The sequence below is a fragment of the Gobio gobio genome (genome assembly GCF_949357685.1).
Source record: "Gobio gobio genome assembly, chromosome: 9".
NCBI classification, from domain to species: Eukaryota; Metazoa; Chordata; class Actinopteri; order Cypriniformes; family Gobionidae; genus Gobio; species Gobio gobio.
Window position 1 is genome coordinate 8166159 of NC_137115.1, and position 19899 is coordinate 8186057.

The window sequence follows — 19899 nt, forward strand, 5'->3', positions numbered from 1 at the left end:
CCCAGAGCTCCCACTCAGCTAACACGGCAGTTATGGGGGCATGTACATAAAGAGTCTTTGTGCCTCTTAACAGACACAAAATGCAATTAAAATGTCTGTCCAACATGAACAATTAAAGGCGACAATAGTTTTTGTGCGCAAAAAACCCCTAAATAACGACTTATATAGTGATGACGATTTCAAAACAAGGCCTCATAACGCTTCGAAGCTTCATGATGCCTTGTTTTGAAATCGTCATCACTATATAAGTCGTTATTTAGGGTTTTTTTGCGCACAAAAACTATTGTCGCCGATTCATAAAGTTATTGTAGAACCACTGTAGTGAGATGGACTTTGTAACGACTTCTTTAGTACCTTTTAAGGGTCTTGACAGTGTAGAGTACCATTGAGCCATGACTTTCAGAGCCATCAGATTTCAACTAAAATATCTTCATTTCTGTTCCTGTTCTTACGGGTGTCGAACGACATGAGGGTAAGTAATTAATGACAGAATTTTCATTTTTGGGTGAACTAACCCTTTAAATGACCCCCTTAAATGACAACGCGATGCGTTTAGTAACTTAGCCATTGTTTAAACTCACCTAAATAGTGTTTTAGACGGCAAGCTGTAGTCTCGCGCTGAAGTCCCGTGGGAACTCAGTTGTAGCCGGAAAAATGTAAATAGTCCAGGTGGGAGGAGCTGCGGAGTCTCGAGGTCATGAAAAGGAAGACAAAAATGTAAGTTCTTGTATTTTCACATTCTGTTGCCACAATTCGGAACGGCACAAACGCGAACCATTTCTTCTTCACTTGGGAGCCGATCATCACTCTTCACACACACACGTTGTCCTCCCACCTGGACTATCTTATCCCACCTGTCATTTTTGAGCGAGATGCTAATGGTCTAATCAGATTCAGTGATCTATGCGAAGCTATGCTAGCTAAGTGCTATCGCCAGACCTGGAGATCGGCTGAATGGATTCGAAAGGGTCAAACTCTAGGGGAATTGGAAAATGAGCCTATTTTCAAAAATAGTGGCGTGTTCCTTTAAGCCAATCACTAAGAGACTTCATGTAGTGACAGATATTTTCATATTAAAAAACTGACCTTAACAAAAGCCATAAACCACAACGATGTGCCCAACAGATATAAGAGAGGTCATATGGAATCTTACAATAGACTAACAAATGTAATTTCTTTGAAGAAAAAAACAAACAAACAAAAAACAACAACAACAAAAGGATTAATTTCTCCCCAAAACTGCTTTGGAGCATTTATTAAAAACTGTGTACAAAAACAAAACTGCATACAAACATACACCAATGTGAATACAAGCAAGCGCGACCCCAGACAGAGCTGAAGAGCGTCCACCGAGGACGTCCTGTTCGCTCAGTGCGGAGTCGCATGGAATGCATTCTATGTACAAATCTAATCCTCGTCGTGTTCAGCGCACACTGTTTACCGCCATGGTTTGACTTCACTGCACAAAAACTGCTAATGATTGTCCTAAAATGAAGGAGCGCCCGCTCTGAAGACTGAACGCATGCATAGATCAGGAGTCTGGGCTTTCATTGGCCTTCAAGTTTCTATATACAAACAGACAAAATGCTACTGAGAGACCAAAGTTTGCATTTGCATTATTTCTTATTGCCACTATTAAACACAGAATTGTTCAAAGCTCATCGGGTGTGAAAGTTTGACTCGTTCTTGCAGGAAAAAAAAGATGAAGAAAAAAAAGAAGCAAGATCTCTTCAAGATCAAGGAATACAAATTAAAATCTTGCTCGGACAAATGAATATATACACACACACACGTACATTCAAGCATCTAGAAATCAAATCGCATTTACGTAACATTACAAATAACAGCCTAGACTAGAATAAAGTGCATTATTGCCCAGAAACACTTTGCCATAACGGAAGGGTCTTCTCGTCTTGAGGCAGCAGGTGTTGTCGAGAGGTCAGCGGGAGTGGTCGTCATTTTCAATCATGTATCGTCATCTTAAAATTACAGCAGACGTTCCAATCGAAAGGACCGTCACTTCAGTCAGTTCCCAACATGAACCCTGATTCGCCGGTTAAGCTCCTCCCCCGCCAGCAATCAAGGAAAAGCAGGTCTTTCATTGGTTCATTCAGAGAAAGGAGCTGATTGGTCGAGAGGTTTGGCGGATGGACGGCAGCTCTCATCGGTTCCTCACGCAGTCATCTTCATTCGTCCTATGAACGAAGAATAGAAGTGTGGGAATTTCATACGCAATCATGACTAATTCATGGATTGTTTCCAGGAAATACAGGGCTTATACAGCACACTGTTGCAATGGAAACCACACAACAGAAGATTCATCTTCCATTTCACAACTTCTGCACACTATTTTTACCATATTTTGTAAAGCTCTTGGTCTTACGGTTCAGACAACGGCAAGATTTAGTTAGTTATTTTGTCACTCACTCAGAAAGAAACACTCGCTCTGTTGAGAAACCTAGTAAGGTACATCACGTTTTGGTCAAATGTTAAAGGCAGCATTGTATGTAGTCTTTACAGAGGATCCAAGAAATGTTGAGCATTGAGTAAAAGGTATTCAGATCAAGTGGAGCATTCAGTGTGATAAACATCTGAATTCATGGCTGTTAAAGGGATAGTTCACCCAAAAATAAAGGGTGAGTAATGACAGAATTTTCTTTTTTGGGTTCAGACCGACACAGACATTTGCATGCGGTCATTGCGACAGTTATATTTTTCCCAATCTCTTTTCCATTGCACTGCAAAGAAAACTGGCCAACCAATAAGATCCACGTTTTTGGTCATGTGCCAGGACAGGAGACGCTAGACTGGGTAAACCTAGCCTGATGTGCCGGCGATTTGATTTCGCCCTGCAACTCAGTCTGGAAACCTGTACATTCATTTCTACAGCTTCTGTTACACATTTGCGGGAACCAATCACAAACCGGCTTATCCACCTGGCACGCTATTGGCGGGTTTAACACGATGACGGATAGAGAAGCGGTGGGTCATTGCCAGTTGATCACGCCTCTTGTGGTCTGATTGGTTAAAGGACTATTTTTTATTTGCGATTTAAAATGCAATTTATTTTATTTTTAATTTTTACAAATGAAAAGTGTGTATATAACATTTTGTGTTTATATATTAATATGACTAATAATAATAATAATTAGTATGATTATTATTATTGCTAAATAAAAATATTTAACAAAACAAGAAATATTACTATTACAATAACATTAATATTACTATTACAATAACAAAAATAGAGTATTTAAGAATAAATATAACAATAATAATAAAATTTATAATTTACAGACTTTACAAAACTTTTTACAAAAAAAAACGGCTGGGTTACCTGTTAATATTCAGACAGACTTTTCTAATGATTTTTAGTCATAGGCTAAGGATTTATTGTAAAAAATTATATTATTATTATAAAAATCTGTGCTTTTTATCTGTGATTTCAATTTCTTAAAGCCTATGTCTTTAATATGAAATATGAGCCTCTTATGCATCCACTGTGGGGATAACATCTCCTGTACATTGATGCAAAACATATGGATTGTCATATATTTAGAGAAGTATTTAAAGTTCTTATTTTTTGCCCAAAAGTTTCATTCACACTGGAAGCCAGAGGGCGCCCTTGAGCAGAAACTCCACATTTCCCTCAGAGAAGTAATAGTTTCCAGGAAATCCCTAATGTGATGCAAGTTAGCAGAGCTGCATAAAAAGAAGATAGAAACGCTTTGATTAAATATGACGACAATAAACACAACTGCATCAAGATATGGTGTATTTGAGTTCTTCAAGCCTTCTCGGATATTTTCATAATAATAAAGCAGTGCTGATCGACATAAAATAATGCATCGTCTGCCACATCAGCTCACAAACACTTGACTGACGATATGAAGTGAGTTAAAACATATTATTAAACGTATTTTGTTGGACAACATATTACTAGTTTGTGAAGATGTTTGACGCGTGTTGCTTTTTCAAACGCACATTATAAGTGACTCAAACTCGCAGTGCTTTTAGACGGAGCAGCGTTTACTCCTGATCACAGACACGCTCTTCACTGGGTGCTCTTCACTTCACGCTGGGCATTTATTTATTTCATTAAAATCGCAGCCTTTGCGCTTTCATATTCGCACATAACCCAAATCGCGATTGCAGTTCGATTTCGATTAATCGTGCAGCCCTAATTTGAATTATGCTCGTTGATCGCGCCTCTTGTGCAATAGAAAATACAGAGCAGACTCCCCAGACCAATGTTCAATCTTAAATTGAGCTTGGTCTGGTGTTCAATAAAACTATGACTTGGTGTTGCTCATGACTATTTTGCTGAACACATACAAATATCTGAAAAATGTAAATCAGGACCTGAATTTCATTTTGGAAAATTGGGGTGAATTTCCTAGCCTGGTCCTACCAGTCTCTCGTACATTTCATTTGTACAGAGAGTCTGGCCACTCTCCATTGACAAGCGTTAACTTCCATGAAGGTGGGTACTCTGTTGAAGTTTAAAACTATTGGATCTGCCCATTGACACTCTGGATCTGCCATAACCAATCGCTAACGTTTGGTCATGATGTATGTCATCTCAAACTAGCGCACAACATCATCGTCATCGTTCTCAGACACTCCCTCTGTTCGCTGATTGGACCGGAGAAAACCTAAGAATATACCGCAATCCCAGACGCAGTACAGAAGGAAAATGAAAATTGAGTGGAAGTATGTAGGAGGGCGGAGCCAGGCTAGGAATCCCCCTTAGGTGACTCAAATGTAATTCAACCCCCCCTCAAATAAAAAAATCCCCCCGATTAATCTCACCTAAATGTTTGCTCACTCTGTGTATTTGTATGGAAGCTTGTTTTCACCTCAAAATAAAACTATTTAAAAAGATAATTCCAACTTTATATCACTGTAAGATAAAAAGTCACAATCATCTGTTTTATTTTTTATTTTGTGGCAGAAACAAGCTTCCATAAATTTGTGTTTTTACAATGGGGTAATTCTGTTGCGCAGCACAAGGAAGCTTGAATTTACAAAAAAGACAAGTAAACATTACAAGCAGAAGCACAAATAAATAGAATAAAATAAAAATACAAATGAAATAAAGAGTACTTTAAGGTTCTCAGATAGGTCTAACAGTAACAGTATTCAGGTACAGGAATACTACAGAAATGGACTAAATCAAATGTTTCATTGTCTAAATTAAATACACATGAATTCTCACTATCTTTTGTTGTTTGATTAACATTATTAATGACAGACAGCAGCTGGCCTAGTATATTAGGCTGCTGTCGCTTTAAGAGCCAATGCACAGATCCAATATACTGATATGTTTCTGTTTACGTTCACTTAGGACAACACGACTACCAAGACGGGCATTTTTGTCAATTTAAAAGTTTTGTATCGCAGTGTGCAGCTCCCAGATGATGTGAGTGAAAGTTTTCAAATCACTGATTTGATCTGATAATCTGTGGATTAATTTGCTCATTCAACCAACAAGCTAATTTATTTGTGGGAATTTCCCGCCCTAAAAGTGCTAAACCTGCGGGAATGAGTAAAATTATGTGCAGTACCCGCGCCGAAATTTGAGCCCTGTAAATGTTGTTTGACTTCTCCATGACAAGCAGGTGTCAGAAACACAAAGTTGTGCAGTGCTGGTTTGTGTACCGCTATATTTCATTTCACACCAAAGATGATAAATATAACGATAAAAATATAGTTCTAAAAATCCTTCTAAATATAAAAGAATCGTCCCCAACACAACTATAATGATAATGGCACATGGAAACATATCGTTGGAATTACTTTCAAGAATAAAAATGCAGATTCACTCTCTGACAGTAGATGGCGCTTATGGGACAACTTTCAGTTGCTGACACCGCTTGTCACAGAGAAGGCAGGAAAACAAACAATATTTACACACTTTCAGAAGACGATCGAGTGTGGTTCCAGAAATATGCGAGCGCCACCGAGACATGGTTTTATGGAACAGGAGCGTCTCCGAGCACATGACAAAAAAAAGCGAAATCCTATTGGTTGGCCAGTTTTCTTCGCAGTGCGATGGAAATTAGATTCCTGTGTTTCTGTATAACAGGGCAGCTCACTAGGTTTTGGAACAGAGCTACTGTAATCTGAACATTTCTGTGACTCTTTCACTCTCGCATGATAACAATGAAATCACATTTGTCACAAAAAATATGTTATCCTCTGTCACCACCACAGGGCAGCCCAGCCAATCAAAAGCAGAGCTGTAGGTGAAGACATCAACTCTTTTTCACCACTTTCTTTCTCACACATATAAACATTTAACAAAGACAAACAGTGAATACAGTGCACAACTACACAAGACAACAGATACAAATCAACTGGACACATACAGTAAGCTTGTACAAGGCCAAACGATACAAAAAAAGACAAGAACAAAACAACAGCGGATCCCAATTCACACACACAAAGCTTCCTGGGGTTAAAGGCGCTGTGTTAGATGGGTGGGCATTGACGAGGTGACACGTGGGGCACCATGCCATGCTGAGCGTTTCATGCCAAGCGACCAACCACAGAAAACCCCACCTACCTGCCCACCGTCCCCAACCAATGGGCTGCTTCTGTCTACCTGTCTCTCTGGAAACCAACCAATTACAGTGTCACAATGCAAAGAACAAACGTCCCCTTCACACAGAGTGACCTGTACTCAATGTACTGTGTCAGATGTTTATCAAGGCTGCTGTTATGACATTATTATATCAGATTATTTGCAAAAAGTTCCATCAGAATCTTATATAAGAAGGTGTTTTAGCATCAAGTGACCATTGGCTTTAGAGATATACACTATAGGTGCTGCTCTCTCGGCTCACCTGCGGACAGCTGACTGTGGGACCTGCGTCGGGTGGTGGGGGTTTTGGAAGTGGAGGAGAGGGTCGAACCTGCGCTGCTGGCCCTTGAGATGGGGAGGGGCACAGGGGTCACAGGAGGAGAGTCCAGCTACAGCACAAAAAGAACCATTTATTTTGTGATGAATGAATCCCTATGAAATTTTCCCCCCCAAATATTTTTTCTTGATTCATTTTTAATGGTTACATTAAATTTTTGTAATAATAAAAATAAATTTATTTATTTAAATGTATTAAAAGTTCCAATTTAGGGCCCTATGAATATGGTTGTTTTCCATTTAATTTTTTCTGGATTTAATGGTTAAATTACATTTTAGTAATCAAAAAGCATGTCTAATTAATTGAAAACATATACAAATTATTAAAAGTTTAAGAAAAAAGTACACTTTTATTTTGTCCCAAATTCCACATTTTCTGGATTCTGTTCTAATGGTTTAATACAATTTTTATAATCAGAAAGCATGTGTAATAAACTGAATTCACAATTAAAAAATTCTAATAATGTATTCATCTTTACAATAATAAGACCCTATGAAAGGATTTAATTTTTCAGTTTCCATTTTTCTGGATTTATGTTTTGATACAAATAAAAAATGTTGGCACTCAAATGAAGGCATAATTTACAATGAACGGTTTAATTAATATTTTTTAAATGTAACCAAATGAAAATGTAACAATTCCTTTTATTTTTTAGCAAACAAAGTGCTGCACAACTGAGGTTTACGGTTATCACGGCTATATCTTCCACTTATTTAGACAAACCAAAGATTGGATTTGAATTGTGTTGCCTATGTGAGTTCCTACACATATCATATTTTCAATATAAACGGGAGACGAGGGAAAGTGGGACAGTGAGTGTATTGTGGCCCACTGCAGTAGCTACAGAGGAAAGGTTGTGGGTGAAGGACTGAAGACTTTTCATTCAGATCTCAAAGATGTTTTTTCCAGACATGGACATGTGAGGATGCGTATAGTTGTGATTGTGTACCTCCACGCTGTCATGAGTTGGTGAGGAGGATGTTGAGGAGTTCTCTGCTTGGCGTCGTGAGGAGGACGAGGGGCCGATCTCCACAGTCCGAACACGCTGAGCAAACTTCAGAGAGCACACCGACTCACTGACATTACTCTCTAGAGGAGACACCTGAGATAGAGAGCAACGTCGCAGTTTAACTGCTGTGAGAAGCTGCATCCGAGAGAATGTGAAACATGACACCGCAAACAAAGTGTTGCACTTCTGTAATGTTATTCTCAGTTATATAATGTTGGCTTTATGTACCTGTATTGTGTACAGCGAGCTATAATATCATCATTTTCCCTGTCCATGTGGCTCATGTTTCATCAGCAATTGTTTTTATTAAGGATCAAAAATTTATCTGAGGACGTGAACAGCTTTGAGTAGAATGTCCTGTGACATCTTATAATTATGACATGGTCTGAACATTTATTAGTAAATTAAATATGTTTTTTATTTCATTTAGTCTTTACTACAACAGACTGAGTCCCAGAAGTCCATCATGACAAAGTTCTTTAGCATTTGAGGTGATTTCTGTGGCGATTAGCATAAAACAACAGGAGAGTGTGTGCACAGAACTGCTTAAAATACTGCGCCTGCTCATGCTGTACAAAGTACAGTCTTTATCCCATAAATCCATTATAAATCACTCAAAATGTGTGGAGATTTACAGTAAGCTTCTCTCCACACACCGAGTGCCATTATAACCCTGCTGACCCCTCTATATCACACACCTGCACCATCATGAGGGTCTTGCTGTCTCCGCTGAGCGAGTCCTGCAGGAGGTACGTGAGCCGGGAGTTCCTGAAGGGCACGTGCGAGTGTTTGGAGCGCAGGGCGTTGATGACATCACCCAGCGCAGACAGTGATTTGTTGATACACTGAGCCTCACGCAGACGGCTGCCCTCGGCGCCGGATTTGGCAATACGTTCTGAACCGGCCAGATCCACCAGATTTAGCTTACCTGCAATTGACAAGTGATTGTTTCGTAATTGCGTTTCAATTATTTGTGTGTAAAAGAACTGTGTGTGTACCTGAGGTACGGTGGCCCGTTGAAGAGTTGAAACCCGCCACTGTGACGATGAGGAGGGCATGAGAGCGAGAGCTGTGCTCGTTTAGATTAGTGCACGCTGTTGCCCTGTTCATGTGACCCAGGTCAAACACCTGCAGGGTCAAAGGTTACAAATAACAAATTAGGCTAAAATGGGTTGAGGCTGGTCTAACAGGACAAAACCTTGCGCTGGAGCACTGAATATTGAATATCTTGTTGAATTCGCTCACTTTTCTAGCTATTTTTGTAGTAATTTATTATTAAAGTTATTGGTCACACTTTAGATTAGGGTCCAGTTCTCACTAAAGCCGCGTTTCCACCGCAGGAACTTTACCCCGGAACCAGGAACTTTGGGGGGGAACTCGGTGTGTTTCGACCGCAGGAACCAGGGTCTAAATGAAGTTCCGGGTAAATATTTCCCCCTCCAAACGGCCCTGCTTGCGAGGTGGGACTTTTCAAAAGTTCCCGAACTTTCGGGGGTGGGACTTGGGCGCTGAACATGCTGATTGGTTGAGCTCTCGCAGCTATTTTTTTTTTCCACCGCCATATTTACAAGTCTTTTGCGAGGTGAGTTCTGTGGGTTTTGCGTTCAGTAAATATTTTTTTTGCAACAATGGAGTTCAACAATAAATTCGACCGATGGACCGACGACGAGGTTCAGGCTTTATTGAGCATATATGCGGAGGAGGACATCCAGCGGGAACTGGAAACGGCAACCCGTAATGAAAAGGTATAACGTTACCTGAAGATATCGACTCGGTTCCAGTCACACTGGAAAACAGTGCAGAGAGAAATTGAAGAAATTAAGACAAGATTACAAGAAATTAAAGGATCATAACAACCGGAGCGGTTCCGACCGGCGTATCAACAAGTGGTATGACCGCCTGGACGCGTTGCTGGGACACAGACCGTCCTTTTCTAGGGCAGCGGTAACGAAAGACTCGGCTAGTGCGTTGTTGGAAACCATCCAGGAATCCGAGTGGGTTGAAGGTAAATATATCATCTTGGTATCATCTATTAAACTCGTTGCAGTGTTTAAACACGTTGCAGTAACTTTTTTCAACGTGCTTTTCCAGACATGTGCTTTTCCAGACGTAACGAGTGGCCCTGATGAATCGCAGGCAACGGAGACCAGCGTGTTTTCCCCCGCGGTCACCAGTACGTTATAAAGCTGACAAAAATGTGTATATATTTAAAAACTGATGTGTAATCCTTAATGGTTTTGTTGTTTTTAATTGTAAACTTAAATTGCCCATGATAAAATTTGCACACTGGGCATTGTTCAAGCTGGCCAAACAATTGTTCATTATTTGTAGTGAAAACACTTTAAATAATTAATTGATGGTTTCTATTGTTTCATGGTTGCCTTGTGTATTAATTTCCATGTGTTTCTGTGCAAGTTTTCTACTTAGGGAAAAGGACTGACTTTTTTGATGCACTGAGGGACATGGAGGAGCCGGGCCGTCCTGCAGCATGGACAAGAACAGCCTGACCAATATATGCAGCTGTTACTGGATAGCCAGGCCGAGGAGAGATGAGGAGGCAAGAGCTGGCATTCCACCAGTCAGAAGCGGAAGAAAGCAGAGGGACTTTCAGACCGGGTTTCTGTCTGTTCTTGGACAGTTTGTCCAGTCGTTCAAGAAGTAGCCACAATGACCAGCCGCTTGAATGAAGCATTTGCTCTACCACACTTGTACTTTATATATTGTACATGTTGGCACAGCTCTTGGAAAGGTTACTGAAAAATACACTTTGTTTTTATATTGTTGTTTTCACATTTTATATTTTCATTTTATTGTTCTAGTAATTTATTTGTCTTTGTACACTTTTATTTTAATTTTGTAAGAACTAATCTGTCTAAAATAAAGTAAAATGTGTAAAATGTCACTGTGTATTTAATTTCCACGTTCTAACTATATAACCACATTCTAATTGTATTCATATAGTGTAGGAAGCAAATAAAAGGGCTGCTGCTCGCAAGTCTTTCTGAATATGCACATAAACATATCTAGAAAACCCAAATATTATATTTTTAAATGTATAATATGTGAATGTAGTATAATAACTTATAACCACAACTTAAGTGAAGCCATAAGTGTGGTCCTGCTTCATTTCAAATTTGAGGAAGAAGTCTCTAAAATTATGCATTTAATGAAGCATATTGTAATACTAGTCATGTGAATTTTTTTTGTTGTGAATGTTAAGAGATGTTATTGTGATAAAAAATAAAATACTTGCAGTCTAGTACCTAATCTTTCAACTGCTTAATTCAGTCTATTGTTTTCATTCAATTAACTTTTCACACATCTGTCATGACTGACTGAAACCTCATTATCCTTTTATAGAAAATGTTTTGTTTTGGAATTGAGCTATTACAACACATTCAGATTTTGGATTGCCCATCATCCCATTTTGCATTAAAATGGTCAAACCAGGTGAAAGTGCACGTTTAAATAAACAGTGTTGGTAATGTGTGTACATAATCAGCAAAAGCAGCGCTGCTTGCATCTCCTACACTTGTTATTGTTGCAGACAGTATCGCGCATAAGTGATTACTGTCCGTCGGTAACTGGGAGAAGCAGTCGCGCGCATTCCCACGTCACCGGACTAATTAGCCTAATCTCCCCGGTACTTTAGACCGCGGTGGAAACGCAGATTGTAGCAGGTCTGGGGGAGAAAAAGTTCCTGGGAAAAAAGTTCCTGGTACAAATAGTTCCGGGTAATTTCGGTGGAAACGCGGCTTAACTATCTATTAACTACGACTTAATTACTGCTTATTAATAGTTAGTAAGGTAGCTGTTGAGTTTAGGTATTGGGTGGATTAAGGGATGTAGAATATGGTCATGAATAATAAGGCATTAATATGTGCTTTATAAGTACTAATAAACAGCCAATATCCTAGTAATATACATGCTAATAAGCAAATATTTAAAAGTGAGATTTGGACTCTAAACTAAAGTGTTACAAAGTTAGGTTTCACTTTATTTTAAGGTGTCCTTGTTGTGTAATTACACAAATAAATACTAAGTAATATTAATTAACAACATGTACTAAAGTTAGTTGCTTGTAATTATGCATAATTTACTGTTATTACGGACCCACTTTATATTAGGTGGCCTTAACTACTGTGTACTAACATTTTACTTAATCATTTGATACAATGCACTTATTGTGTACATACATGTTTTTACATTGTACTTACATTTTAAAAAATACCTGCATGTAATTACGTCTGTAATTCATTTCTGTAGTTACATTTGTAATTATTTTAAATTACACTTCCCTCACACCTAACCCTACCCTTAAACTTACACATACCACCACACCTGTCCCTAACCCTAACCATATCCCCCCTCAATATCAGCAAAGGTGTTTTGTAATACAATTTGAAAACAGTAAGTACATAGTACTTAAGGCCACCTAATATAAAGTGGGGTCATTATTACTATAGTACTGCAAGTACATGTAAAGTGTAACAAGGACAATTAAGTGTATATATATATATATATATAAAAAAGTGTATTATATTTAAAAATTGCCTGCATGTAATTACAGCTGTAATGAATGTAATCATATCTATAATTACACTGTTGACCCTTCCCTAACCTTTTAAACCACCCTTAGACCTCACCACAAACCAGTCCCTAACCGTACCTGTATCTCCCCTCAATAGCAGCACAAGTGTTTTGCAATACATTAACACAATAAGTACACTGTACCAAATGTTTTTATGATGCAAGTACATAGTAGTTTAAGACGCTTAATATAAAGTGTGGCCACATTTTGTTATCTAATGTTATATTCCTACATTTGTGAAGTCCATGAATTTATTTGGACTAAAGCCAGTTCTCAAGCGTGGAATTTATTTGGACTAAAGCCGGTTCTCAAGCGTGGAGTGACGACAGGCGGTTTGGATGCGGTGAGCTTTCACCTTGTTAATGTCCTCCACGCTCTCCACTGTGAACTCTGTGAGTCCTGGCACGTACAGCTGTCCACTGCCGTCTGGACACATCTTTATATCCAGCTTCTCATTGGGATTGTCACCCAACAGGTTCCTAAAGACAGGTTCAGATACATGCAATTGAATAAAACTGAACTAACTGCAGTATTAGGAAGCATTGCTGAAACTCAACAACAATCTGTTCATGTTGAAGTTGGCATAAAACTGAAGTTTCTTTTCTCTATTGTGACATATTTGAGTGAAACTGCTTCTCAAACAAAACAAAAAAATTCAGGGTGGGACTTGATTTTGAGCATTGGGAATTGATTGGATGGTTGTGGTTTGCTATTGGTCGATCTAAGGTCGATGCCAATAAACGCGTCAGAGGAAAAAAAAGAAAAACAAAAAAGATTCAGTTGCTGCAAGAATCAGTTATTTTAATGAAAGATTACTAGGGTATATGAATTTGGGGCACAGATTAATATTACAAAGGCAAGCAGAATCAGAACCCTGAGTTATACAACCCAGCAGGAGGGGAAAAGTGAGGGACAGCGTGACGAACAGACAGGGCCAGCAGAACTGGATGCGTGATATGTGATCTGATTATGTCTTACAGATGGCCTGAGAGATTCTAATCTAATCTGATTTTACATAAGTGCTGACCAGCAGAATCTGTGGCACACACAAACTTCACAGTGACACTGGGACAATTATATAAGAGTGCAGAATATGCTGCAGTGTGTCTGCAGTGACGTGCTCACAGCCGTCACACTGACAGCCCATCTAGAAAACATTTCCTCATCAAATTCTACGTCCCACTTCCACAGTGTGGTTCTACTTGTGCCTGGTTTTCTCACCGAAGTGTCTCATTGTAGATTTCCACCATGCTGACAGTGATCTTATAGTCCCAGTCAGGCTTTTTCTCAGACACTTCAGAGAAGAGCAGCCGCAGAGCACGCTGGTTAATGCCAGGGTTCTCAGGGACCCCCTACAGGACACACAGAGACATGAGTGCACTACACATTAGGCACTCAAATTTGATAACCAATGTTACAGATGATAATCGATAAATGACTGATTTTTAAATGTAATGGTATTTTAATTTTTTTTACTATGAAATAAAACTTTTTTTTAAGGAACACGCAGACTTTTTGGGACATTAGCTTATTTCACAGAATCTCCCAGAGTTAGACAACAGAGAGCGTGCTGGGGACTATTTTCAGGCGCTGTGTAATATAATTGCGCCGCTGCACTCATGGTACGGCAGCAAAGTTATTTAGTCACTTATTGAGCAATAGGCTAGCTGGAGCCGTTTACCTCCAGTCTTTGTGCTAAGCTAGGCTAGCGGTGGGTGCGTCAGACAAAGTTATGGCACGCACGGAGATGAGAATGGTATGTATGGACTTATCTAACTCTGGGGGATACGGTGAATAAGCTAAAGTCCCAAAAAGTCGGCGTGTTCCTTTAAATGTAGCTAACACATTATAATGATGGACAGTATGAATAATTATTCAAATAATTATACATTTACCAGTGTTATTAAATAATAATAATAATAAATAATGTCTAATATTGGCCGAAAACCAATATAGTACTGATATACTGTACATCCATACACTATCGCTTTTATTCAACAAGGACATTAAATTAAATTAAATAAATTATAGTCTTTCCCCCTTTTTTCATCAAAGAATCCTGAAAAAAATTAATCAGTTTCCACAACGATATGAAGCAGCACAACTGCTTTCGACATTGGTAATAATGAGAAATGCTTTTTAAGGAAGGATCATGTGACACTGAAGACTGGAGTAGTGATGATGAAAATTGAATATTTTAAAATATATTCAAATAGAAAACCGTTATTTTAAATTGTAATAATTTTTCACAACATTACTGTTTTTACTGTATTTTTTGATAAAATAAAATGCAGCCTTGGTGAGCAGAAGTTCTTTCAAAAACATTAAAACAATCTTACCTACTGCACTGTATGTATCAACTTTAATAATGTGCAACGATTAGATGTTTCACAAATATGAAAGGGACAGACACCACAGACAATGAGAAGAGATGTTATGCAGTTAATATACCTCCATAGTGTAGGTCTTTCCAGAGCCGGTTTGCCCGTAAGCAAAGATGCATATGTTAAAGCCATCAATACAGGATGTGACCAGAGACTGCACTTCCTGGAACACCTGTCCAATCACAAGAGAGGAGACTGTATAATAACTGCTAGAGGAAATACAACCAGATGAGAAACAATGCGTTCAGGCACTAACCTCCTCCTGAGAGGCCTGAGTGGTAAAGACTTTGTCAAGTTCAAAGGTCATGAGCTTGCCCTTATTGGATAAGTAGAGAACAGCATCGTCATCAGGGTCAAAGGTCACTAGGTTTTTGGTGTCAGCAGCATCGGTTTCTCCAGCACACACAGGGCGTACGCGACACAACACACGAATGTTTCCTGAAAAACAAGATAAAGTCTTCCTAATAAGAATGTAAATGTGTAGTTTGATTCAAAGAAATTAGACATTTTCTGAAGATAATGCATCCCAGACACATTTCCCAGGTCTCACCTTTAAGGCGCACCAGTTCATTGTGGCATTTCTTCCTCAGATTCATCTCCCGCTTGTATTTCCGCAGCAGTTCTTGGTTGGCACTGCTCACCTCTCCAATCACCTGACAGATCTGTAATCACAGAAAAAGCTCAAATCTTTAGCCACGTACACACTGAAAAGTTTCAGGGGTGACAACCACATTTAAATACAGGCGTGAACAATGTTTCCTCTAAGCTGTAATGGTTGCGGAGTCAGACCAAATAGCTATATACATGTGAAATAAAACATTATTATGCTTTATGCTTGGTGAGTAACATATTGGAAATAACAGATGATGGACACAGAATGGTAACAAAACTCAAAGACATTTACAATTACACACCCACCACAGGTGTAGCATGCAAACTCAAAATACCTCAGTTACATATCTCAGTTTAAATAGATTTTTGTGTGTGGGTTTAAGGGGTGTTTAGATAACTATAAAAAAGGTATATATTAATGCCTCTTGAAAATATTTAGCAAATAGATCTCAGTTTAAATGCTACAGTTTGTTTTCATACTATAATATAATATTAAGATAAACTTAAGCAATTGTAATTTGGCTGCAGTGTGTCCGGTCTGTGGTCAGGCTGGTGTGTTTGTGTGCTTGTATGCGGTGGTCTCACCTCCTGCTTGGCCTCAGTGATGGCTTTCTCCAGCATGTAAGGGAAGTCCTGCACCTGTCTCTTCAGACAGTTGTAATCACAGGTGAGGGTTCTCAGGGCCGGCTGCAGGGTCAGGAGGTTCATCCGCACACCTGCACACACAGACCATCAGAGGCAGGCAGGCGCATGTGCATTCAGTCATACACGTGGTGTTCATGTTTCACCACAAGATCAAAAGACTTGCTTAAGATCAAATTAAAATATACTGTATGAAAAGTATATAAAACATAAATGAAGCCTATTTAAGAACCATAAATATTTTTGAGAATTTGCGACATTATTTTTAATGATAATTCAGTAAATTTTTCAGTTTTTTGTAGCAACTTTTTGTCATTTCCAATACTCCTCTCAAATGGTGATTCTCATTAAGGTTTTCTTCAGATGAGCACAGTTTTGACTAAAAGCCCTGAGTGATGTCGTTTAGTAAAAGTCTCTGTCTAATGAGAAGTGTAAAGGAGGGTTTTTTTCTCAGGTCGATGCATAAGAGGCTCATATTTCATATTGAAGGCATGGACACAGTTTTGATTTGAAGAAAAAAAGGTAAGAAATTGTCACTACAAGAAAAATGTAGGCAGTAAATATATATGCATTTATGTATTATGTATACATATATGTATTTACAGTTTGTATATCTTTTTTTTTACTGCCTCAATTAAAAAAATAAAAATACACAACAAATTATTTATTTATTATTATTATTTTTTTTTTACACAAATAAGTATTGAGTAATATTAATTAAAAACATGCAAGGTTAGGGTTTGGTTTAGTGTTTAGTATGTATAATTATAATAATTTATTAGAGTTAGTTATACTACTAAGTACATGTAATGCATAACAATTGTTAACTATATTTTCATGACAATTCAGCCTCAATGCAAAACAATGTCACAATGCAAAAGATATTAAAAGGCCCTAACGGCCTTTGTTTTCATTAAAGACACTATAATTACTCGTTTCTTTTTTGATTTGAGGGTGAAACACAACCTGGGCATGACAAGTTTCATGAGCTTCACTCAAACACACACACACTGTCTCACCTGCTAGGTTCTCATGGACGGCCTTCATCTCGCTCTCGGCTCTGATGAAAGCTTCCTCGATTACTCGGTTCTTCTCCTCCTCCAGAGTCTGCATCTCTGCCTCCAGCTGACCCTGAGCTCTCTCCATCTCACCCTCATACACCAGGATCTAACACACACACACACACGCACAGAGCTGTCAACACATCTGATGCTGAGGTCAACACTGAGGTTACACTGAGGTCATAAGCTCTATTCAAACAGCAAATGTTTTACATGAGGAGTTACATATAAGGTAATTTACTAATTAAAGTGTTAGTTCGCCCTAAAATGAAAATTAAGTAATCATTTACTCACCCTGGTGTTCTAATGCCATATGCCCTTCTTTCTTTTATGGACCACAAAAGGAACATTTTTAACAATTCAAAATGTCCATATAAAGGCTTGTCCATATAAAAGGTAGCGAATAGCATCCAGCATCAAGCTTTTTAAAAAAGACGCACAAGTATCACAGAATGATCCCATGCCACACCTGGGCCCCAGTTTTCTGGGGTATACGATAGGGTTTGGAAAGAAAGTACACTGACACTTTTTGGGGGATTTCTAGGCGTTGCAATTCATGTCGTGTTTTTCATCTTGATTTCACAACTTCCACGAACTCGCACATCGTGCAGCCGTGCACAGAAGACCAACGACCAAGGTCAAGAATTTTGTTAAATAATACATTAAAATGTCAGTTTGTTTTCACCAAACCCTATCGTATACCCCCAGAACACCTGGAATATATTCAGCATGTGTTGTATGGGGTCATTTTGTAATACTTTTACGTCATTTTTAAAAAGCTGATGCTGGGCGCTATCCACTGCCATGATCAGGACAAGTGCAAGCAGGATATTTTTTTTTTATTCTCCTTTTGAGGTCCATAAAAGAAAGAAGGGCATACAGCATTAGAACAACATCAGGTTGAGTAAACTTTATTTTGATTTTAGGGTGAACTGTCCCTTTAAAGGAGCTTTTACAACGACAGCGATTAAATATGCAACTCACTCTATGACTGGTTGATGATAGCTGTACTCAACTATATCAGAGTCACTGTCAGTGTAAACACCCCTGATGTACACATAACAGATGAGCACAGATGCACAGAGAAAACCGGCTTTCTACCTTCAAGTAAAGCCAGTTATGATTTCTGACATCTCTGCCCAAAGCAACACAAACACCACCAGAATTAAAGACGTCGTCTACTACTGACCACAGTCATTTGGAAGACTGATTTAATGCATTTAAGTGAAAGTAGACCTGTGGGGTCGGGGGGCTGTTTGTCACATACACATGGGAAAGGCATCTGGGGGTCACACACCATTAATACTGTACATCTGCAGTACACAACGGGGTGACATCAACTATTTCACAGTAGATCATGGGATTATTATTGCAAGAACACTAATTATGACCCTGAAGAGGATGTGAGCTAGTTACTCTGCTAAGTTTCAGGGTTTCATAGGTCAAAAATGAGCATCAGCAAACAAGCATCTACATTTGCAATTAGTGCTTAAAAAGAATTTCCTATAATCAAAGTTGCAATCTGACCCATAACACATTTTTGACCTTTGACCCCTGCCTGGCTGCAGAGTAATCTGGCCGACCTTGGAGAGCCTGTGGGTGACCTCCGTGCTACCCCCACCCACCGCCTTGGAGAGCAGACCATATAGACGGCCACGGTCCATCCTCAGCTGCAACGCAAGTGAAGAGAGAGAGCTGTTAACCTGCTCTTCCACAACACCGCAATCACAGAGGCCGTAAACCAGATTCATGGAATCCAGTCATTGAAATGGACTTTAAAAGTGCAGAATGTTACGGAATCTGGTAAAAGTTGGATGAATAAATAAAATTAGGTCTGTAAATTTAATCAAATCGCGATATGGAGTAGTGTCTGAATATTAAACCGCGAAATATAAAGTCTGCAGTGTCTCTGTGTGAATGAGTGGCGCAGTTTCGTCTACTACATATGATCAAACATGAGTGACCCTCGTGGTGTTTCAGCATCTGCTGTCTCACAATATCAGGACTTCATCTCCAGAGCTGCTCTGACAGTCGCTTCATTTAATTTGAGAAAACTATCATCAGACACGCACAGAAATGGAAAGGTCTTACCAACCAGTCCAAAAAAAATAAAAAATTGTTTAACTTGCAGAAATTATGAATTATATTACTAGTGTACAGTAACATGTACTTCTCAAAATAATAACAAAAGTAATAATATAGTTTAATAAAACAATTTTTACAGAATACCACACAATAAGCACAACTTTTCATCCATGTTTTAATTTAAAAAGTAGAATTCTGTTGTGCAGCACTATGCCAAATAAAGAAAATTAAAAGATTAATAAATTGTTAGTTAGATAATAAATGTAGCATTTTATTTAGTACTAAATCAAGAAACAGAATCAAGAAAAGTTAAAACAGACAAAAAAAAAAAAAAAAAAACACTTCATAGGGAAATACTATTGCTAAAAAGTTAAAGTTTTATGAATTAAATTGATTATACATCCGTTGGATTATTAAAAATGAAAACGCAAAACATAAAAAAAAAATGGTGGGGGTGGGGTGGATATCATAGGGCCCTATTAATCTTTTAATTAAAACGCTTGGGATTTGAGAAGACGTGATATCAACAGATCACCACGGTCATCACAAACGGGGTCAGATCTGTGAAGCACTTGGTCACATGACAATCCAG

At 38.6% G+C, this 19899-nt stretch overlaps 1 protein-coding gene across 32 annotated transcripts in view; it reads right to left on the bottom strand.

The window, feature by feature from the left end:
- Window positions 1–1223: 1223 nt before the first annotated feature.
- Window positions 1224–19899, bottom strand: part of kifc3 (kinesin family member C3) — a 59780-nt gene continuing 41104 nt past the window's right edge. For 10 of the 32 annotated variants that reach the window (XM_079825660.1, XM_079825674.1, XM_079825672.1 and 7 more), the window contains 12 exons: window positions 17181–17328; window positions 16105–16235; window positions 15458–15569; window positions 15164–15345; window positions 14975–15079; window positions 13745–13875; window positions 12879–13002; window positions 8931–9060; window positions 8631–8860; window positions 7873–8025; window positions 6849–6975; window positions 1224–2195 (listed from right to left, as the gene is read on the bottom strand). In XM_079825660.1, coding sequence (XP_079681786.1) covers window positions 2173–2195; window positions 6849–6975; window positions 7873–8025; window positions 8631–8860; window positions 8931–9060; window positions 12879–13002; window positions 13745–13875; window positions 14975–15079; window positions 15164–15345; window positions 15458–15569; window positions 16105–16235; window positions 17181–17328 — 1596 coding nt within the window. In that variant the 3' untranslated portion in view covers window positions 1224–2172. Of the gene's footprint in view, window positions 2196–6330; window positions 6616–6848; window positions 6976–7872; window positions 8026–8630; window positions 8861–8930; window positions 9061–12878; window positions 13003–13744; window positions 13876–14974; window positions 15080–15163; window positions 15346–15457; window positions 15570–16104; window positions 16236–17180; window positions 17329–18805; window positions 18893–19899 lie in introns of those variants that run through there. The other 22 variants (XM_079825670.1, XM_079825671.1, XM_079825669.1 and 19 more) reach the window with 9 other exon arrangements.